The sequence below is a fragment of the Mustela lutreola genome, chromosome 6 (genome assembly GCF_030435805.1).
Source record: "Mustela lutreola isolate mMusLut2 chromosome 6, mMusLut2.pri, whole genome shotgun sequence".
NCBI classification, from domain to species: Eukaryota; Metazoa; Chordata; class Mammalia; order Carnivora; family Mustelidae; genus Mustela; species Mustela lutreola.
The window spans coordinates 121,907,293-121,927,544 of NC_081295.1; the positions used below are offsets into that span (position 1 = coordinate 121,907,293).

At 43.8% G+C, this 20,252-nt stretch overlaps 1 protein-coding gene across 3 annotated transcripts; it reads right to left on the minus strand.

Annotated features, from left to right (window-relative positions):
* Window positions 1–3,539: 3,539 nt before the first annotated feature.
* On the minus strand, window positions 3,540–20,004 carry LOC131834294 (butyrophilin-like protein 1). 3 transcript variants are annotated; one of them, XM_059178767.1, is made up of 10 exons: window positions 19,701–20,004; window positions 18,468–18,562; window positions 16,354–16,701; window positions 12,960–13,208; window positions 12,645–12,845; window positions 12,370–12,390; window positions 12,251–12,277; window positions 9,131–9,157; window positions 5,735–5,761; window positions 3,540–5,376 (listed from the first exon to the last, which is right to left on the minus strand). In XM_059178767.1, exons 2-10 carry the CDS (start codon window positions 18,550–18,552, stop codon window positions 4,727–4,729), a joined length of 1,635 nt encoding a protein of 544 aa, XP_059034750.1. In that variant the 5' UTR covers window positions 18,553–18,562; window positions 19,701–20,004; the 3' UTR covers window positions 3,540–4,726. The 3 variants fall into 3 exon arrangements, with proteins under 3 accessions (XP_059034750.1, XP_059034749.1, XP_059034751.1); XM_059178766.1 differs by having other exon boundaries at window positions 12,960–13,241; window positions 19,701–20,003; XM_059178768.1 differs by lacking the exon at window positions 18,468–18,562 and having other exon boundaries at window positions 12,960–13,241; window positions 19,701–20,003.
* Window positions 20,005–20,252: the final 248 nt, after the last annotated feature.

Here is a 20,252-nt window from a genome sequence, read left to right on the forward strand (position 1 = left end):
AACCACAATGTGATATCACCTCACACCAGTCAGAACGGCTAAAATCAACAAGTCAGGGAATGACAGATGCTGGCGAGGATGGGGAGAAAGGGGAACCCTCCTCCATTGTTGTTGGGAATGCAAGCTGGTGCAGCCACTCTGGAAAACAGCATGGAGGTTCCTCAAAATGTTGAAAATAGAACTGCCCTATGACCCAGCAATTGCACTATTGGGTATTTACCCTAAAGATACAAACGTAGTGACCCAAAGGGGCACGTGCACCCGAATGTTTATAGCAGCAATGTCCACAATAGCCAAACTATGGATTTGTTCATTTTCTAAGCTTGTTTTTCTTTTAAGTAACCTCTACCTGCAACATAGGGCTCCAGGTCACAACCCAAAGATCAAAGGTCAGATGCACCACTAACTGAAGCAGCCACACACCTCAAGGTTTCTTCACTTTAAAAAATAATAATAAACCTTAGTTCTCTTCACTTCTACCTGAATCGTTTCTAGATTCCACCTTTCGGATCAAGTATTCTCCCTTCCACCTGATCTGCTCTATTTCCAATGTTTCTAATGCATTCTTCAACTCATTTACTGAGTTCAGCTCCAGAATTTCAGTTTGGTGCTTTTTTAGAAATTCGGTCTCTTTGGTAAAGTGCTCCTTCTATCCATTCATTTTATTACTGAGTTCATTGAATTGCCTGATTCTCTTGTATCTTGTTAAATTCCGTTCTGGCCGTTATTTTGAATTCTCTATTACTTAGATCACAGTCTTCTGTAAATGTACGTTTGGTGGCTGGAGAACTGTCATTTCCTTTTAACAAAACGATATTACCATGATTTTTCATGCTGTTTAATGAGATTTTTCTCTGCTAAATAGTTTGAAGTAGCCAACACCTTTTGTATGTAGGCAAAAATTTGTTAACTATGATTCTAACATTTCATGGGTGGGAGGTTAGAGGCCCTTCTTTAGTATTACAGCAGGTTGAAAAAGAGCACAAGTTTTTGCTTTTTCTTACCATAGTAGCCCTGGTAGCTGTATAGACCAGGCTCAAAGGAAAAAAAAAAAAAAAAAAAAAAGAAGGAGACTGGCAACTCTATGGGGGGCTAGTATGTACTATGTCCCTTGGATTTGGGGCATGCCCCACACTCCAGGAGGAGGATCCTCAAGTTCATGAGTCCCATGGAGCTGGGAGCTCTCTTGCTGAACTCTCAGGGCAGACAGTGAATAAAGTGTTTCTTCTTCTCTGCCTCCTTCCTTCCCTTGCCTTTTTCTTCCCCCCACTGTCCCCTCCTGGTCACAGATGTCCTACCTCAGAGGACCCTGCTCTGTGGCTTCACAGCAGGGGGTCCTCCAGAACATCCCACAGGACCAAGTAGCCTTTCACTCACTCATTTTCACCCTCACCTTCTCGGTCACAGGAGTTATTGGTGAGTGTTACCACTACTTTAAAAGCCAGGGTAACAGGCCCCACCATGCTGCCTGGGCTCTGGTCTCCCTGAAGACCAATCCACACCCTCTCAGATGTAAACATGAATGGATCTCATTGGTGTCTCGTGTGCTGTCCAGAGGAGCCTTTGTTGGCTTTTGGAATCCTACTAGTTGTAAAGAGAAAGGGGGAGACAAAGGGAAGGACTCATTCAACCATGATGCTGACCTCACTCCTCCCAAGAATGATGGTTTTAACCATTCTTTCTGGAATTACATGGGCAGCTGGTCCACTAGTTTCAAAAGATTCCTCTTTTTTTGTGTGAATAATTCCTATCACATGCATACCTTCATTTCCTCTCCATTTCAAAGGAAACATACCCATAGCCCATCTAAAAGGAATCCAGTGTCATAAAGCCACAAGGTAGACTGTAAGAGGAGATGAACATGTCAGATAATATATTAACACATAGAGTGTTTTAAAAAATATACAAAGGTCCCAAAGAGTATATTTATGACTTTATTGTTGGGATAAATATTTTAATAAATTTGAAAATTCTTCTACTACTCTTTCCCATGTACTGTGAGCAATGCAGTGCCCTCCTCCAACATACAGTTCAGTTTAAATGTTTGTATCACTCAGTGTTCAGTCAGGAGGCAGAAACCACATCACTCATGTTAACAGGGAAAATATGATATAAAGAATTATTAAGAAAGAGGTATTTAATTATGAAAGAGATAAAAGAAGCCCTATGGAAAGCAGAAGCAGAAGATATAGGAAGCAGACTTTACATCTAGGGCTGAGGTAGAGCATCCAAAAGACAATACATTTGAAAGAATAAGACTGACATTCTGTTTATTGGACAAGGTGGGACCAGAGTCCCCAGGAAGGAAAGAAATTCACCAAGACACTGCAGAACAAGCCTGTTGGGTAGGAAAACTCTCACTAGAGAACTGACAAGAGTCCCTGGGAGGCAGCACTCTAGTACATAACTTGTTACAATGCCATACTCATTCACCCAAAGGCAAAGGAAACTAAGTCTTCTCCGGCCACTCTCAGTAGCATTGTAAGGTCAAGGGGGAAACAACACCAAAAGTGGGACACCTAGGTGGCTCACTCAGTTAAATGTCTTCCTTCAGCTCAGGTCATGATCCCAAAGTCTGGGGATAGAGTCCTGCTTTGGGTTCTCTGCTTAGCTGGGAGTCTGCTTCTCTCTCTGCCTGCCACTCTTCCTGCTTGTACTCACTCAATCTCTCTTTGACAAATACATAAATAAAATATTTTTTTTAAAAAACACGAGAAGAAAAAAGCTTTTTCTCCTGCTATGTCTTGCTGTGTTCCCTCTGGTGCTATGTAGGAATTCAGTGTCTGCACAGATGAAATATGACTTGCATACACCTCCCTGGATGAGACTAACTGAAAAACAAAGGAGGAATGCCTAGAAATTTATGCCTCCATTGAAATTTCTTGGCTGAAATTGGCCACATTCTTACTGCAGCTCAGTTCTCTCATCTAGGAATAAATGTTTAAGTTTCAAGGAAAAACAGGCACATGTGGTGCTCATGTACTTCATGAACTCCTACCTCCTTGCCCTTACCACATGCTGTCCCATATATTACTGTCCTTTCCATTAAGGCTACACTTTCCTCCTTGCTTTGTGCTTGCACGTGCTGTATTGATATGACCCCAATGAAACTGGAGACAAAGCTTGGCTGGAGGCCTTTTGCCGCTAGAGTGTCTGGTCCCTAGGCCTCTCTTTTATCCTATGAAGTTGTCTGGAGTAATCTTTTCATTTGCCATCTCAGGGTTTGCTGGCCAAAACCAACAGTGCACTGACTGACAAAGGTGATGCCAAATGTGCCACATGGCAAAAATGAAACATTTATGACCTCCAGTATCAACAATTAGGGCACATACAGGGTAGATTTGAATCAAAAGACAATTAATTGAAAAGGGGCAGATTTCACACTTTTAGTTCCTCAACTTCCACATAAACCATTTGCTCACATTGGAACTTGCATATAGCAACACAACAACTCCACATTTTCACCCATCTGCAGGGCTACACTTAAAAGTGAAAAAGTTCTCACTCTTTTCCCAAAATGTAATAAACAGGCAGTCTCAGGCATTGAATCAGTTATATTTATTCCTTAAGTCCAGCCACACTCATTTGACTCCTCTGTTATCTAGAGATTACATTTGAAATATTACCATGGACAACTTGCATAAAATCACACTGGTAAGAAGGGAGTATGAAAATAGATAATTAATACAAATGACAAATCTACATGACAAGATAGAAAAATATGCAAAGGGACTCCAGTCCTTTTCCTACTTTTGGTCACAGGAAGGAATTGAGATCTGTGACCTCCTTCTTCCACTTCCAATTCCGTGTCTTCTCATCTGTCCCAGAACTACAACAAGTCGGCGTTCTCTACTTCAGGAGCCAACAAACCTTTATTCATCAAGGTCTGAGTCCTCAAGAGTCTGGCTTTCTTCTGTTTCCTGTGGGTTCCATCCACCTTTACAATTGGACTAAAAGTACTGAGAAGCCGTACATAGATCCTGGAACTGTGCTTATAGTCAAAGCTTTGAAAACATACATTTTCATTTACCTCTTTATTCTGGTAGTAGTTCTGTTCTTTCCAACTGCTGCTGACTCACAAGGAAAACCAAACTCTCATTTTTCCATTCCCTGAATTAATGCAACACCAGTATTTCAGAAAAAAAACCCAAATATTTACTAAGTTTCATTAAGATAAGTATGTCTCATCCATTCCAAAATAGGAAGCCTCTACAATAGAATTCTACACTCCACTACAATAGAATTCTTCAAGTCCATTAGCCATACATTTCTTCAGAAATGTTCAGATGGACAATGTTTTTTAGTCAGAGTGCACATTTCCTAAATAGAGCTTGTAACCCACCCATAGTCTCTGGGTTTAACTGCATGGCTCAAACTATATAAAATAAAAACTACTTAATTCTTCAGAATAATTCAGACCTCATCTCATTTCATATCAAAACAATACAAAGACTCCATGAAATAATGCTCATGATCAAAAGAAACATGACTTCCAATAGCAAAATTCAGCCAACCCCATTACAGCTGAAAAAGTCAACATTTATCTTCTAATACCTGAGCATAAGGCATGAACCAACTATTCTCATAACCTCACCCCAGCAGTCTATACCCAGAAAAGAAGGGCAAGACACCCGGTCATTCAGGACTAACTTCAGAGGCTATTACCCCTGGGAATCTGCAGCCCCAGGAGGAGCCACCATGAGGAATCTGGGACAGTGTTGGAGCATTATGGGGACATAGCTTCAGGACCAGAGGGGAGTAATGGAGATTCATCAACACCACAGTCTGAACTGAGCCCCTGCCCTGAGAGGCTCACAGGCTCCTCTGAAGAACAAGGAGGGTTGTTAACGGGTACAGGGGTCTGCATGGGCCCACCCACCCCAGAGCAGATGGTCAGGGACACAACTCCTGACCTCAACCTGAAGTATGGAAACAGAGTCCCAGAGGAGGAAGCAAGAGGGAAGGAGAAAAGGTGGGAACCATCAGTCATGTTGTAGAATGAGACATCCCCTTCATTCAGGTCCAGGAAAACCCCTAACCTCTGGGGAATTGGCACAATGTGTTCTCCATTAGCAGGGAGGGAACCGAATATATTATCATACATCCCCACAACCCAGAATCCCTTTTCTGGGGATTCCCAGTACCAGCCTTTCCTCTCCACATCTCTCCTACAAACCCCCAGGGCCCACTCACTTCTTTCTGCATTCCTGATCTCTACCTCCCAGTAACAACACCCTGAAGTGATGCCTTCATGACTCAAGACACTATAGACTCCATCTTCTGAGCACTTGGGTGAGTCCTTGAATGTCACACTAGTCTTGTCATCAGAGACAGCAAGCCTGGAGTGGGCAGACTCTGGATCCAGACTGACAGTCACTGCAGAGACAGTTAACAATCATTCAAGGACTTGTCCTACCACATAACAAGACACATAACCACCACCCCACCACCCCCAGACACCCAGCTGCATGCAGGGAGGACTAAACCTCATGAAATGAGAGCCTTAGACATGTCACAGGGCACTTGAGGGCCAGACAGGACTCCAACACTAAAGAATACCTATTTATATCCAGTATCAGTTACACCCAGTAATCTCAGCTACATGACTTTCACTGCTCCATCCCACCCCACCACCATTGATGATGCCAGCATCTGTATCACCAGAGCAAGCTGAAGGAGATGTCAGCAGCCATAGAATAGCAGTAGGAGCACCCAAACAATAGAAGTAACTCACAGGCCTGGAAATTCTCCTTCCGCCAATCTACAAAAAAACCACATTGCACAAATGTGAACAACAAGTCATGAGGACTTGAGGAAACTGTACAGGCCATTGTTGGTACCTATCTCTGAAATACACTGAACCAAGAGTTATAGGGGAAATTGTTTTGGAAGCATTCACCTGATGAATTTATTGTTCATGCACGTTTATTTTCTTTCTAACACACTCTCCTTCCCTCTCTCTGTCTCTCTCTGTCCTCTCTGACACACACACACACACACACACACACACACACACACACACACCCTCTCTCTCTCTCATACATCCAGCCATCATGCTACACTGTTTCCATGAAACTGAGGCCATAAAGCTTAACACCACTGAGGTACTGGGTACTGACCTAAAAAGAAGGCTCTTTGCACAGATTTCATTATCAAAGTAAGCTTTCTCAATCCCTAGCCACACATCCATCCTGAAAAGTAAGTTTTCTTTTGAGAAAGAACTGAGGAGATCAAAATTTCTGAGGCCTCCATTTAATTATAACAAACTGGCTGAACAAAACTTGCAGGCTGACTCAAAACCATGGTAGAGGCAATACAGCTGGGTGGAGCTGTACTTGGAGGATGACTATCAGCCATGGGTGAGGAGAGCTCAGGACATGGCACCAGAGAAATCTTGCCCCATCAAGATGTAATGGAGAAGATTCAAGGAAGGAGAGAGAGAAGTTCAAAGCAAGAAAGTAATGTATTTGCTTCCCTTTATCATGGAGTATTGCACGGAAAAACATCCCTGTGTGTAAGGGGAAACCCAAAAACATTGAGTTTAGTCATCTTCTTCTCCTTATAATCACCTAGATAGTTCAAAAGCAGCAAGAGACACCACACATGATCAGCCCCCAAATATGGCTGTGTCCTATGTCCCAGAAACTGTAAATATGTTTTGGCAGAGAGGACTTTACACATGTGAGTAAGGTTAAGGAACTGGAGATATGAATGGGGCAGGGGTAGAATTACAATTTCTCCATAAACCTAGATGGAACCTCAAACCCAATTATCCTAAAGACCATATCAAGCTACCCTCTATAAAGTGAGGTCCTGAAATGAGCAAGAGAAGAATACAGGGACCCTGTCTCTCAGTGATGCAAAGTATGAACTCCTCCAACCTTCATACTCCCCTTTGGGAAGAAGAAAGGAAGCTAACTGATCCCAGCAAATGTATATCTGTCATAAGACCCTGATAAGTCTGCATGGTAAAGCTGTTACCTCCAATAGGACAGAGACTCCAGAACAAAATTAGAATGATTATAAAATAAGAGCAGGACACTTTCTTGAATATTTGCCAACAATATGGGACTCCTATTCTCCCACAGGTTTATTCAGATAAAGTAGTATGTCCAGCTCTGTTGATTTGCTTATACCAACAGATCCCATGAAATGGGTGGACATGTCACATTTTGGGAAAAGGGAACTTTACTTGTTCTTCAGTAAGACATTAGCTGACAGCAAACTCTACATTTCTACATGACAACTGACACAGATTAGCAAAGAAGAGGAATCAGGAGGAGAAGAAGGAAGAGGAGAAAGGGAGTTGGTGTTCCATTCTGAGACTCTACAGAGCTATGCTGTGCACCTCCATGGTCCAACCACACTCTTCAACTCATTTCCACAGCAAGCTGTTTATTAGAAATTACTCTTCCAATTTCATGAATAAGTTCAGATCAGACATTTGGTCACATCACATTATGAGCCCAGCAATGTGAAAGTGCTGATTTTATTGAAAGGGTGTCTGTCTTTACAAAATAAAATGAATGTATATAAGGTATACTTTGAAAAACAGGCATTTCAATCCAGCAGAGAATGGGGTGATGCTAAAAGAAGACTATTTAATCCACATTTTTAACTGATAAGTCCCAAGATTCAGTGAAGCTCTCTAAAGAGTTTTTCTCACACATCTGGTCCCCATAGATTCTTACACCCCTGTCTCCCCCTTCTCTGTTCTCACAGGATGTATCCCTCATCAGAAATAGAAACAGCCAGGACAGAAAAGGCACACATTATGGATTTAAATGGCCTAGATTTATAACCCACCCCAGTGCTAGAGGGTGCTCTGGATAACCTTTCATTGCATTAGCAACTCTAAGATCACACTCCTCCCCCGAGCTACTACAGCAAGGGTGAGATGGTCTCCTTATCTGAAGCAAATCCAGTCAGAAAATTACTTCCAATATTAAATACATATTTAATATTAAAATAAATATGTCTTTTCAGAAAACTCTCAGACGAGTATCAAGGAGTTTATTACTTTTTGCTCATCCAATAACTTGCATGCCCTTTGTGTACTTCCAGTTCTAACCACCATGGCTTTCATTTGTGGTCTCTCTTCTACCCAAAGCCACCCAAAGTGTCTCTGAGAGGAATCACAGGCTCTCTACTTTCCTTCTCATCTCCTCCACTCTTCTCCAACCAGCTATTCTTTCCCTGATTTACTCCCAAATTTTCTCTGGTAAACAATTTTCACTTCTCTGAGCTTCTCCTATTGCAATCCTCACACATTGCCTCTAATAAATCTAACCAGTACTGAGCCTATCAGGCAACCCAGAATTCTCCTAAAAGGAGAGATAATGGTTGTGAACAACTATAAGTTACTGTCCTTTAAAAAATTAATTTCTTAATGCTGTAATACAAACATGTACATAAGATTTCGTATATAATGGCCAGTATCTCACAAATCCACTACCAGGACTGCCTAAACATCCTGGAGGCTCTGGATCTGAGAATCAGAAGAGCTGAGCTAAAGATAACTACTTCCAAAACAAACATGGAGGTTTAGAGGAAGATACCTGGCTCGGACAAGGAGTCAGAGCACGCAGAAGCAAAATGAAGACTACCATTCCGGAGAAACAGCAAAAAACCAACCAAACAAAAAAACCAAAAACAAAAACAAACAAACGAACAACAAACCAGGAAAACCAAAGCAAGATCTAAAAGAGATAGGAATTTCAGGGTAAAATGGATTCAGAAAAAGGATTCCTTATGGAAATACTGAGTCCTAAGCAGGCAAGCTTGATTTCTGAAATCTTCCAGAGACAGCAAATTCTGAAGTACACCGTCAATGCCACGGTCCAACTGCCCTTACAAATGACCACTTTGCTGTCACTGGACCAACAAAATATCAGTTGAACAAGGTGCATTCAGATGTTGCTAATTCTAACAACATCCTACAGTAGAGGATGGGTCAGAATAGAGGCAGATCTGTGTTCCCACGGACAGTCCCTACAGTCCTCAGAAGGATACAACAAACATAACAAGGAGATCAGGGACACCAATCCCATCCTGGTGTGAGGTCCAATGACAGAGAAGGTGGCACAGTGGAAGCTGGGGAGGTAAAGCCACGGGAAACTGAGTCACTTACCTGCATACAGTTTTGCCTTCTTCAGGGCTGAAAGGGAACACACCCTGGTGAGACATGGGCCAGAACAAGTCTGCATATTATTGATCTACTGGCACTTGACTCCTCTCTGTGCTGCAGGTAACACTATAACAGGGTAAGGAGAGAGGCTAGAGAGGAGATGCCCTTCTGACATGGGAAGACAATAGGATGTTCTGGGAGTTCCCTGGACCGCAGGTCAGAGAGTTGGCATTGCAGGCTGAGTTCCATGCCTGCCAGTTGCTGCTGTGTGACCTTTGCCAAGTTAGTGCCCTGAGTCTTAAAAACCACAACATTAAAATACAAACTCTGAGAAACAAACTGAGGGTTTGGGAAGGGGGAGGGGTGGGAGGTTATGTGAGCCTGGTGATGCGTATTATGGAGGGCATGTGTTACATGGATCACTGGGCATGCTGCATAAACAATGAATTCTGAAACACTTAAAAGTTTAAAAAATTAAAAAAAAATAAAAGATGTCAAAAGCTTCTACACAGCAAAGGAAACAGTCAACAAAACAAAGAGGCAACCCACAGAATGGGAGAAGATGTTCACAAATGACAGTATGGCCAAATTTTTGATACCCAGGATCTACAAAAAACTCCTCAAACTCAACACACACAAAACAGATAATTATATCAAAAAATGGGTTGAAGACATGAAGAGGCACTTCTCCAATGAAGACATACAAATGGCTATCAGACACATGAAAAAATGTTCATCGTCGCTAGCCATCAGGGAGATTCAAATTAAAACCACATTGAGATATCACCTTACACCAGTTAGAATGGCCAAAATTAACAAGACAAGAAACAACATGTGTTGGTGAGGATGTGGAGAAAGGGGAACCCTCTTCCACTGTTGGTGGGAATGCAAGTTGGTGCAGCCCCTTTGGAGAACAGTGTGGGGATTCCTCAAGAAATTGGTGTTGGGTATTATGGAGGGCAAGGATTGCATAGAGCACTGGGTGTGGTGAAAAAATAATGAATACTGTTATGCTGAAAATCAATTAATTAATTTAAAAAAAATTGAACTTCCCTATGACCCTGCAATTGCACTACTGTGTATTTACCCCAAAGATACAGATGGAGTGAAAGAAGGGCCATCTGTACCCTGATGTTTATAGCAGCAATGGCCACGGTCACAAACTGTGAAAGAACCAAGATGCCCTTCAATCAATGAATGGATAAGGAATATGTGGTCCATATACACTATGGAGTATTATGCCTCCATCAGAAAGGATGAACACCCAACTTCTGTATCAACACAGAGGGGACTGGAAGAGATTATGCTGAGTGAAATAAGTCAAGCAGAGAGAGTCAATTATTATATGGTTTCACTTATTTGTGGAGCATAACAAATAACATGGAGGACATTGGGAGATGGAGAGGAGAAGGGGCGGGGGGTGGGAGGTTTGGGGGAGCCAGGGGGTGGGTATTATGGAGGGTACATATTGCATGGAACACTGGGTGTGGTGCATAAACAATGAATTCTGTTACACTGAAAAGAAATTAGAAAAAAAAAAAAAGATGCTTTTTATCCCATACAGCTGAATTGGCATCTTTAGGAAAAATTTTTAAAAATAAATAAATAAATAAAGGATACATGTAGTTGAATAGTAAAACCATCAAAATAAGAGTTATATTAGAAATCAAAAGCACTTTTAACTATTAAATTTCTATTCTCCTACAGACAAGAAGACATAAAGGTTAACCAAGAAAAACAATTTTAACCAGAAGAGACAAAATTAAAAATATAATCTAAGGTGAAAAAACTCTTAAGTTATTCATTCAGTTTTAGAAACACAAGCATTGCAAGGCCAGTTATCTATATGCATTTGATTTTATGAACAATAGAAGAGACACAACTTCTGTGGAAACACTGAACCCATAAGAGTCAGGTAGATCTCCTGGGGCCAGTGGAGAAGAATTTTAATCTCTAAAGAAATTTCATGTTTAAAAAAAATTGGTAGCAGTGTGGGAGGTACTTAGCTTAAATACAGTCAACATCTAAATCTGTTTCTTCTCTTTTTTATGGGGTGCAGCAGGATTCAACAATATGTCAAAACGTGCATTTCAAATAAATTTTTGATAAAAAAATAGTATTCCTTCAAAGAACAATACACTATGTCCAACTATTCTTGATTACCAAAAGAAAATACATAATACTAACAAATATCATCCACAGAATTTTTCTGAAATGAATGCCAAATCAATTGCATCCCAAATAAAGAAATTGTCACATGGAAAGAAAAACATGCAAAATTGTTATTCCATCTGCTTTCAATTTGGTTTAAAGGTCAAAAATTATACAATGTATGAAAATGTTTTAGGGAATAAAGTATACATTATTCCATGAATGTAAGAAAACATTATTACATCCAATGATTTCCAGGAAAGAGAGATATGGGAAATAACAGGGGAAATGAAATAAGGACTGGGATGTTAGGTGAGCTCTATGGTAAAAGTGGCCCGACATTCTCAGAAAACACATCACTGGACCAGTAACAACTTATCCCATGACATTTCCACCCAAGCTCTTCCCAGTCCTCTACCCAACACTTTGTGATCAGTACCTCCAGGAACTGGAAAGAAAAGACTCTTCCACGATGGTGTTGAATGGAGGGATCACAATCCTGAATTTAATGACCCCCATTTATTTATATAGTTTCTCTAAAATATTCCAGAGTATTCAGAACAAGCTGCATTGAAAATTAAAAGCTACAGAGGGGAGGAGTCAAGATGGCGGAGAAGTAGCAGGCTGAGACTACATCAGCTAGCAGGAGATCAGCTAGATAACTTATCTAAAGATTGCAAACACCTGCAAATCCATTGGCAGATCAAAGAGAAGAAGAACAGCAATTCTGGAAACAGAAAATTAAAAGCTACAAAGGAGGCGGGTAGATCAACCCAAGATGCACAACAGACTCCAGTGACCACCATCATTCCAGGTTTCAAAGCACCATGTGCGAAAAAATAGCCCAGATGGGGAAAGCCCATGGAGCAAGTTTTGCCTCCCACAAGTTTCCACTTGTCTCTGCATGAAACAGAGAGGGGACACTATGGCTTAGGGGACAAGAGACCCAAGGATATCCGGACAGTCACTCACCGGCCAGGAAAACAGATTTCCTCCAGTCTGAAAGGCAACACAGGAAACAGGTGAGCTAAGAACCAGAATGTGTCCTACAAACATGACACAGAAACTTCTGGGAAAAAGACACAACATACCAAGATCTGCCTGGAGTTCATCTGAAAAAAAAAAAAAAAGTGAAAAATATACATAAACTCCCATCACTAAGAACAGCAAAGGCTGCACCTTGAAAACCCACAAAAGCATCTATATGTCTCCATGAAGATTTAACTCCAGACCCCTCAAGCCTCCACAGACCCACCTGTCCTCTCTGGTCCTCCTCAGCCCCCCTCTTCCTGGCCAAGGGCCTACTGTCTGCTTCTCCTCTGCACCAGTTTCCACACTTGTCGGCCTTGGCCCTGTCCTGCCTTACCTCTGGCGTTCAGTGCCTCTTCCTTTATCTGCTGGTCCTCCTCCTTGTCTCTGTGCAGTTTCTCCCATTCCTGCATCTCCTGGAGCTTTGCAGTATGTTCTCTCATGATATAGAAGACAGCCCCAAGGTGTAGGATCATCAGCGCAGTCAGGATCACCATGAAAGCCAGCTTCCAGGGAGAACTCCGAGGGAAGAAGGGTTCTGTGCCCAGCCAGACACCCCATCAGGGCACTGCTCAGGACGGCCCAGCCCGGCATACACAGGGACCCACAACCAGATAATCCCATCCTTCTAGGAGTGGGAAGTAGTACTGACCTGGGATGTAAATGGCCATTGCCTTCTCCTGGCCCAGGATGGGGTTGAGGACTGAGCAGGTCACATTCCCTAAAGAGCTGTCCCTCACCACAAGAGTGGCCTCTATGGTGAACAGCCCTTCAGCATCTTGGGCTTGAGTCTCAGAGAACATCAGGAACTTCTCTCCACTTGGAGCTCTCCACTGCACTTGGGGATTTGGGAACCACCCCGAGGCCATGCACACAACTTGGACCCCATCCTCCTCTGGCCCTGTGATGTGCACATGAGGGGCAGAGCCCACACCTGAAGAGAGAAGGTAGAGAGCACAAGGAGGACACCCAGAGCCCAGGGATTCCAGCAGAACCTTCCTGTACACAACTCCATGCACAGCACTGCATTTTGGGGGCTCTTTGTTGGGAGTGGTCCCTACAAGGATTATTGTAAGGGGTCCTGCCATGGAGAACAGAAGGAAGGATCATGGAGACCTGTGGCAGGCCCAGAGAGCAGGCTCTTTTCCCCAACCATGAGGGTGGGAATTCCATCACCCAGAGGGATAGAAGGAGAAATTTGTTTCCAGGATCCATCCTTCTCTACTCTTCTCAACTCACACACTCTCCAGGGAGTCTGCGGGCACACCCACTGCCACTCAGTCATCACTTCCACCAACCTACATACCTCCTGAGCTCGCTCCCTAATATCCACATCTCTGGTTTAGCTGTGCCAGGATTCCTCACAGATGCTTCAGACTCAAATCATGAACTAACTCATGTTTGGCTCCATCTCTGAGGATAAAGATGAAAATACCCCCAATCTTTCAGCCTTCTTTACATCCAGCCAGCCCTCTGCCACCTACTATTAAGCCTTCACACTCTGCTTCTGGGCTCCATCCTGTGACTTAACTGAGCCACTGAGAGTTCAGGGAATGTGACTCTAGTAGAGGTTGGAAACTGCTTGAGCCATTGCCCTGTACTCTGCCACAGGACAGACATCTTCAGGCTAGCACCGCCTTTCCAGCTGAAGCTGTCCTAGATCAACAAATAGCCACCTGGACAACACCAGCTGAGCAAACCCAGCCAAGGTCCACTGTCAGAACAAAATATATTAAAAGTACAAGTTTAAAAAAAAAAGTACAAGTTTTATTGTCCCTATTGAAAATAGGGAAAGAAAGCCCCTTCCCATCTTTTTCTTACAGCATTTATTTGAGGAAACTTGTGATTCTGGGTGTTTTCTCTCCTCTTTGAAATGTATATAAGTACTTAAAAAAAAAAAAAAAAAAAACAGAAACAAAAACAAATAGGCCTTTGGCAGCTCCATAAGCTAAGAATGTGTTTCTCAAGGACCTGGGAACCCTCTCTTTGAACTACTCACACCAAAGAAGACAGCAACCCTCTCTCCCCCTTCTCTGCCAGGGTAGGAGCCTAACCTCAGTGGGCACCATGATCCACGTGTAAAATCACCGCCCATCATCATAATGGGAGAATTGGTAAAAAAACACACAAGCAAACAAATACCAAAAACCAAAAACAAAAAACAAAAAACAAACAAGCAAACAAAAAAACTCCACTACTTTATCATTTATTTGTCTGGGAAACTCTTCATTTCTCCTTATATTCTGAATGATCCCCTTGCTGGTTTCATGGCTACAATTTTTTTTTTCTTTTTAGCACATTGAATATATCACACCACTCCATCTCCATTCTGGCCTGCAGAGTTCCTGTTGAAAATTCCACTGAGTATATGTGAAAGTGTTGAATCACTATATCACACACCTGAAATGAATATAACACTCTATGTTATCTACACTGGAATTTTTTTCTTATTTTTACAATAGGTGAATTTGTTTTTCCTCAGGATAAAGCCAATTATCTAGCTTACATGATCATCCAATTTCCAAGCAAATATAAGGTGAACCATCTAGAACAAATGGTGCTGGCAAGTCCACCTACTTGAGGGCTCATAACTGTTGATCCTGAGAACGTGTATGGAATGAGTTCTGTCTGAATATGGAAAAGATGAGATTTCTTCTGTCTTTGCATTTCTTGATAGAATCTCTGTGATGCACAGCACATTGTGGTTAATGCTAATTTAATAATAAAAAGGATCTTTCTTCCTACTATCTTAGAAACAAGATTATGGGTTGAAAGATTATGTTTTTAATTATATTTCCCCTACATGACTGAAGATTTATGAGTAAGACCTGTTAAGATTAGCCAAACACAGCCCAGATGAGCTGAACTCCCTGAATGCCAGATTTTAAAAATGCTCTTTGTTATAGGCCACTGAGATTTCTATGTCTGTGTTACACAGAATTGTGGCAGCAATCTATAGCTTACACATAAAATCAATATTTCTACCACTAAACAACCAAATTTAAAAAAAAAAAAACTGTGAGTACCTAAAGTCCCTTGTCCCCAAATGTCCTCACTCAGCTGGGTCTACATCCAAACCTCTCTGATGCTGGAGTGCTCCTTTCCCACCACACTGCCTCTACATGAATGCAGGGGGCCATCCTCTTCACCCCATAACTACATCCAGGCCTCCAATCTTGCTCACCTTCCATACACCTTCCATTACAGCTGCCAAAGCAAACCTGCCCTCACACACCTCGCTCCACTGCTCTGTTGAAAATTCCCTCAGCCCTGCATCTAAACGACATAAGAGCACACAAAACCTTTGATGGTCTGGTATTACCACCCCCACTACCCCACAAATGAAACTCCTATCCACTTCCGCCCCAATCCCACCATCTGCACGTGTCAGAGAGTACACAGTCCAGGCCCGGGACAATTCGGTTGATTGCTCAGAACCACAATCACCATGCTGTGTATGCCCCACACAGATCCATCAACCAGAAGGCCATTTCAGAACACTGTCCACTTCACTCAAATGTCTGCTCAAGTGTGCATTACTCATGGGCTTCTCCTGATAAACCCTTTCTCTGTGCAACTGGACCTAGAACACCTCTATATTCTGAATAGTCACTTCTCACCACCCTCCCATTCACCTTCACACCAATCATGTGGCCTCTCTCTCTGCCCAGACTCACCAGCCACACTCCTCCCTCAGGTGGATTACATGGGTTGTTCTTTTGCTTGGAACTCTCACACCTAAAATATTTATTTGGCTAAATCTCTACTCACCATCATCTAACATTGTCTATATCCTATCTATTTCTTTATTTATTGTCTGTATAATATAAACTCTACAGGTCAGGGACCTTTATTTGTTACACTGAGATATCCAGGTGCAGAGAACATTGCTATCACGTACCAGAAGTTCTATATATTTAAACTGAATAAATGAAGAGTGAAAGACCCACTTTCTCTCTTGTATAAATTGAGGGCTATTAATTTAGATCCTGAGGTGGCTCCAAATTCCAGTACTGCAGGTGAATAAACACCAATCAGCAACCCACCTGCCACCTTCAGTTCCAAACCAGCCTCTTCATGGAAGATTCCCATTCTGAAGAAGCAGGTATACAGCCCGTTGTCGAAAGCCTGGACATTGTGGATGCGCACAGCAGCCTCCCCCTGGGTGAGGAAATCCTTCACAAGTGAGGTTCGCCCTCTGTACTGAGGCAACTGCTCTTCTCTCTGCTCCCGCTGGTTTTGATAGATGAACACTGCTTCTGAGAACTTGGAGCGGAACCACCGCAGCTCCATATTCTCCACATCCATGGTTGGGGACACAAGACATGGCAGCGTGACGTCCGCACCCAGCACTGCCACGATGGGTTCGGAGGGGCCAATCACCATAAACTCCTCTGTGGACACAGACAGAAGTGAGAGAGCTCCATAGATGCAGGACAGGAAAGGAAACGCACTGGCAGGAGGGAGGCCCTAACTGAGGGACTCAGCTGTCACAACTCCTAATGGGACAATTTTATCCTACAACAACTTTGAAACACACAAATGGTGTCAAAGAGACTCCTCAGCAGCCTGTGCTCCTGACTCCAGGCCCTTCCATGAAGGACTCTCTAACTTAGTAGGTCCAACCTTACCACAGGCATCACAATCACCAGGAAAGCCTGTGAAACACAGACTGGTGGGCTCTACCCCCAGGCCTCCTGGTTCAGTAGGTCTGGAGTGGGTCCAAGAATGTACATTTTAAGGAGGTGGTGAGAAGCTGATACTGATGTCCAAGGGACCACACTCTGAAAACCACAACTCTAATCTGCCTCCTCTTAGGACAGGACTGAAAACTCACCAAAAAACACTACTGTGGCCAGGTGGTAACATCCTATTCACTGCACCACACCTGAAACTTTCCTACACCTGCTCCTAAATTTATTATTTCTGCCTATGTCTTTGTTCTCTGCTGAATTTTATGTGCACTAAAAACTAGTCCTCACAGCTACTTCCATTAAAACCTGCCTTCACTCCACTGCTCCCAGAACCCAAATCACTACTTGTTCCCAAAGAAGGTTCATCCCACTGTCCCCAGCCCCTCGGAGGCCTTGGTCTTCTAAGACCTGGTCGATATGTCACACCAGGACACTTCTGCAGGACAAACCCTACCAGACAACCAAACACTGACTTCTCAGCTCCTGTGCTACTCAAATTTGGCTGAGTCACTATCTGTCTCACCTGGGGGATGACAATTACTAGTCTCCCTGTGACATCCTCCTTCCAGTCAATGTCTGTGAACCTTTAAACCTGAAACCAAAACCATTTCCTTCCTCTACCAAAGCCCTTCAATGCTTCTGCAGTTGCCCAAGTGATCCCGAGCCCATTAAGGAAAACCCTCCCTGCTCTCTGATCCCCAACTTCTGCTTCTCTCCCCCTCATTCACTCTGCTCCGCCCAACATTCACCTCCTCTGCTCCTTGAACAACCAGGCACACTGCCAGCTTTGTCTGGCTGCTCCTCACTGTGGAGAACCTCTTTCCATGGGATCCAGACAGGCTCCTCCCCGCACCTCCATGACTTTGTTTCCATCTCACTGCATACAGTGACCACCTTATGGAGCACTGCTGCCAGCCCACTTGCCATCCTGCAGCCCTGACTGCCCCACCTGCTCCACATCCTTGTCCCATGCTCTCCACTCTTCTAACAGACATAGACTGTACGGGGTTGTGGTGTTCAGTACTCGCTGTCCCTGCCAGAATGTAAGCTCTATAAAGACAGAGACTGTCTGCTTTGTACAAAGTAGCACCTAACATGTACTCAGTGCCCTATAAATATTTATGAAATGGAAGTACCAGTAAACCCAGGAAACAAAAAGCCAATAAAGCCAGGAAACAAAAAAAATAAAGAGAAAATTATTTTCATACTATTCATAGTGAAATTCACATTTTTTTGCTTTAGAGACATAAACTCATTAGAGCACTGCCATGCTCCCCTGCCCTTATTTTGAAGTTCTGGGATTCTTCTTATGTGTTTAATTTCAAATAGCAGTTGGGGATCTCCAGAATCTGTATAGAGCCAGGGACTCCACCAATAGCCATTTGTCCTGATGGAGACAGCAGCAGAGTTCCGGGGGCTCTCACCCACCCCAGGGAGACACAGAAAGGGGGAGGGGACACACTCACCTGCAGAGCCCCCAGCAGGCACTTGCAAGAGGAGAAGCAGGGAGGAGAGATGGGAAAGCAAAGAGCCCCTGCAGCAATTCTCCATTTCCTCAGACCTGGGGTGACACAGGGCAAGGGGCAGGTGACACATCCAGAGGAAGGAGGGCCAACTCAGAGCTCTGGGCCTCAGAGCAGACAGGAGGGCTCAGGGCTGGCAACAGTCCACAGCAAGAGCACAGCCTTTCCTACTGCTCAGTATGCTGATGAGGTGGGGGACCCACAACCCTGATGCCAAGAAAGCCCTCCCAGCCCTTTTGAAACTTTCCCAGCCTGATCTGCCCACAGGACCAGACCCTTCCCGCCTCAGCACAGAGGCCTCCTCCATGTCTGCCTAAGTCACAGGCCACTACAGAGGTCCAGGGACACAAGGTGTAGACTCAGGGCCCTCCCCATGAAGGACACACAAGCTCCTGTGTGCTGTTCTTCTGTTGACCCCTAATTGTGACCAGGGAATGACTAATAAGCATGACAGTCAGACTGCGTCCTCCTCAAGGACACTGTGGCTCCCACCACCTGCACGTTGTTCTAGGGTCCTTTGATAAGTGGGTTCACCCTGATTTCAGCTTCTGCCTCTTGCAGCCTTTTTCTGCTCAGGGTCAAGGACGTAGACTTGCTCATAGCTGAAGCAGACAATTCCCCATAAACAGTTAATCCTCATCTTCTCTATCTTTGAGGAGTATCTGACTCAGGATAAAAGATCCCAGCAGAGCCGTGAGAAGCACAGGATAAAATGAGACCTGGTCAAAAAGAAGGGCTTCAAACCACTGACCCTGAGAGGGGAGGGGGTCAGCCAGTGGTCCTGGGAAGGACAGATTCTGGGGCTGACTGCTAAGATCTCCTCCATACTAAGCCACCTGCTGTGGGAATCACCTGAGGCAAGTTTCTTGACCTACTCTGCCCCACGTCCTATCTGCAATATGGAGAGAGTAATAAGATCTCGTCCTACTTATGTATAAGAAGTATCCTATGAATGTATGTATGGAGAGTCAGTGCACTTTAGAACAGTGCCTGTTCCTAGGAAAGCTACAGAAATGTCATTAAGTAAATGGGTAAAGTGGAGTCCCCACTGTAGTTGTCCTGGGTCATCTCAGAGCCTCATTATTATTCGTACCAGGATCTCAGTGTCCTCCTCCCAAGCATCTGCCCCCCGCCTTCCCTCTTCTTGTCCAGCAACTGTCTTCCGAAATCACTCACCTGCTTGAAAACCTGGGGCTTCTGGAACGTCTCTAACTCAGTACTGTGAGACCTCAGCCAGCCCCAAATCTGCTCTCAGAAATTGCACATGCGATTCACTGCTCAAGCCCCAAACCCTGCTTCAAGATTCAACATTGGTGCCATAGGCTCCTCTTGTGAGAGGCAGGTGGTTCCAGGAGAGCGGAGAAGCGCAGCCCGGCACAGGTTGCAGAGGTCTCAGCTGAAACAGGGACCTGGGGCACTTAACACTCCCAGACAGAAGAATCCTGCGCTGACTCCTTCCACCATTTGAAAGTGAAAGCTTACAAAATGCAACCCTAGCAGACTCTGCCCTGCCCTCTGGACGGTGCACCCTAGTTACCAGGAAGGAAACAGCATAATCAGAGCCACAGAAAAAGGGCAGGTACAGATACACAGACCCACTCTGCTGGGGGACACAGAGACACAAACTCTGTAGTCCTTTGTTGAACAACTGCCACTCTCCGGGTTGGCTAGCTTCTAGACCAGAAGTAAGGAATGTATGTGGCACAGCCAAGATTACAAAAGCCTTAT

Excerpts from the sequence above, each read along its gene's own strand:
- LOC131834294 (XM_059178766.1), bottom strand. The coding sequence starts at position 18,552 with ATGGAGAATTGCTGCAGGGGCTCTTTGCTTTCCCATCTCTCCTCCCTG. Across the intron at positions 9,158-12,250 it reads GAAATCTGTTTTCCTGGCCG|CCCTGAAGAAGGCAAAACTG; the intron begins GTGAGTGACTGT and ends GTTCCCTTTCAG. Across the intron at positions 5,377-5,734 it reads GAAGGAGAATTTCCAGGCCT|TGACTGTCAGTCTGGATCCA; the intron begins GTGAGTTACTTC and ends CTGTCTCTGCAG.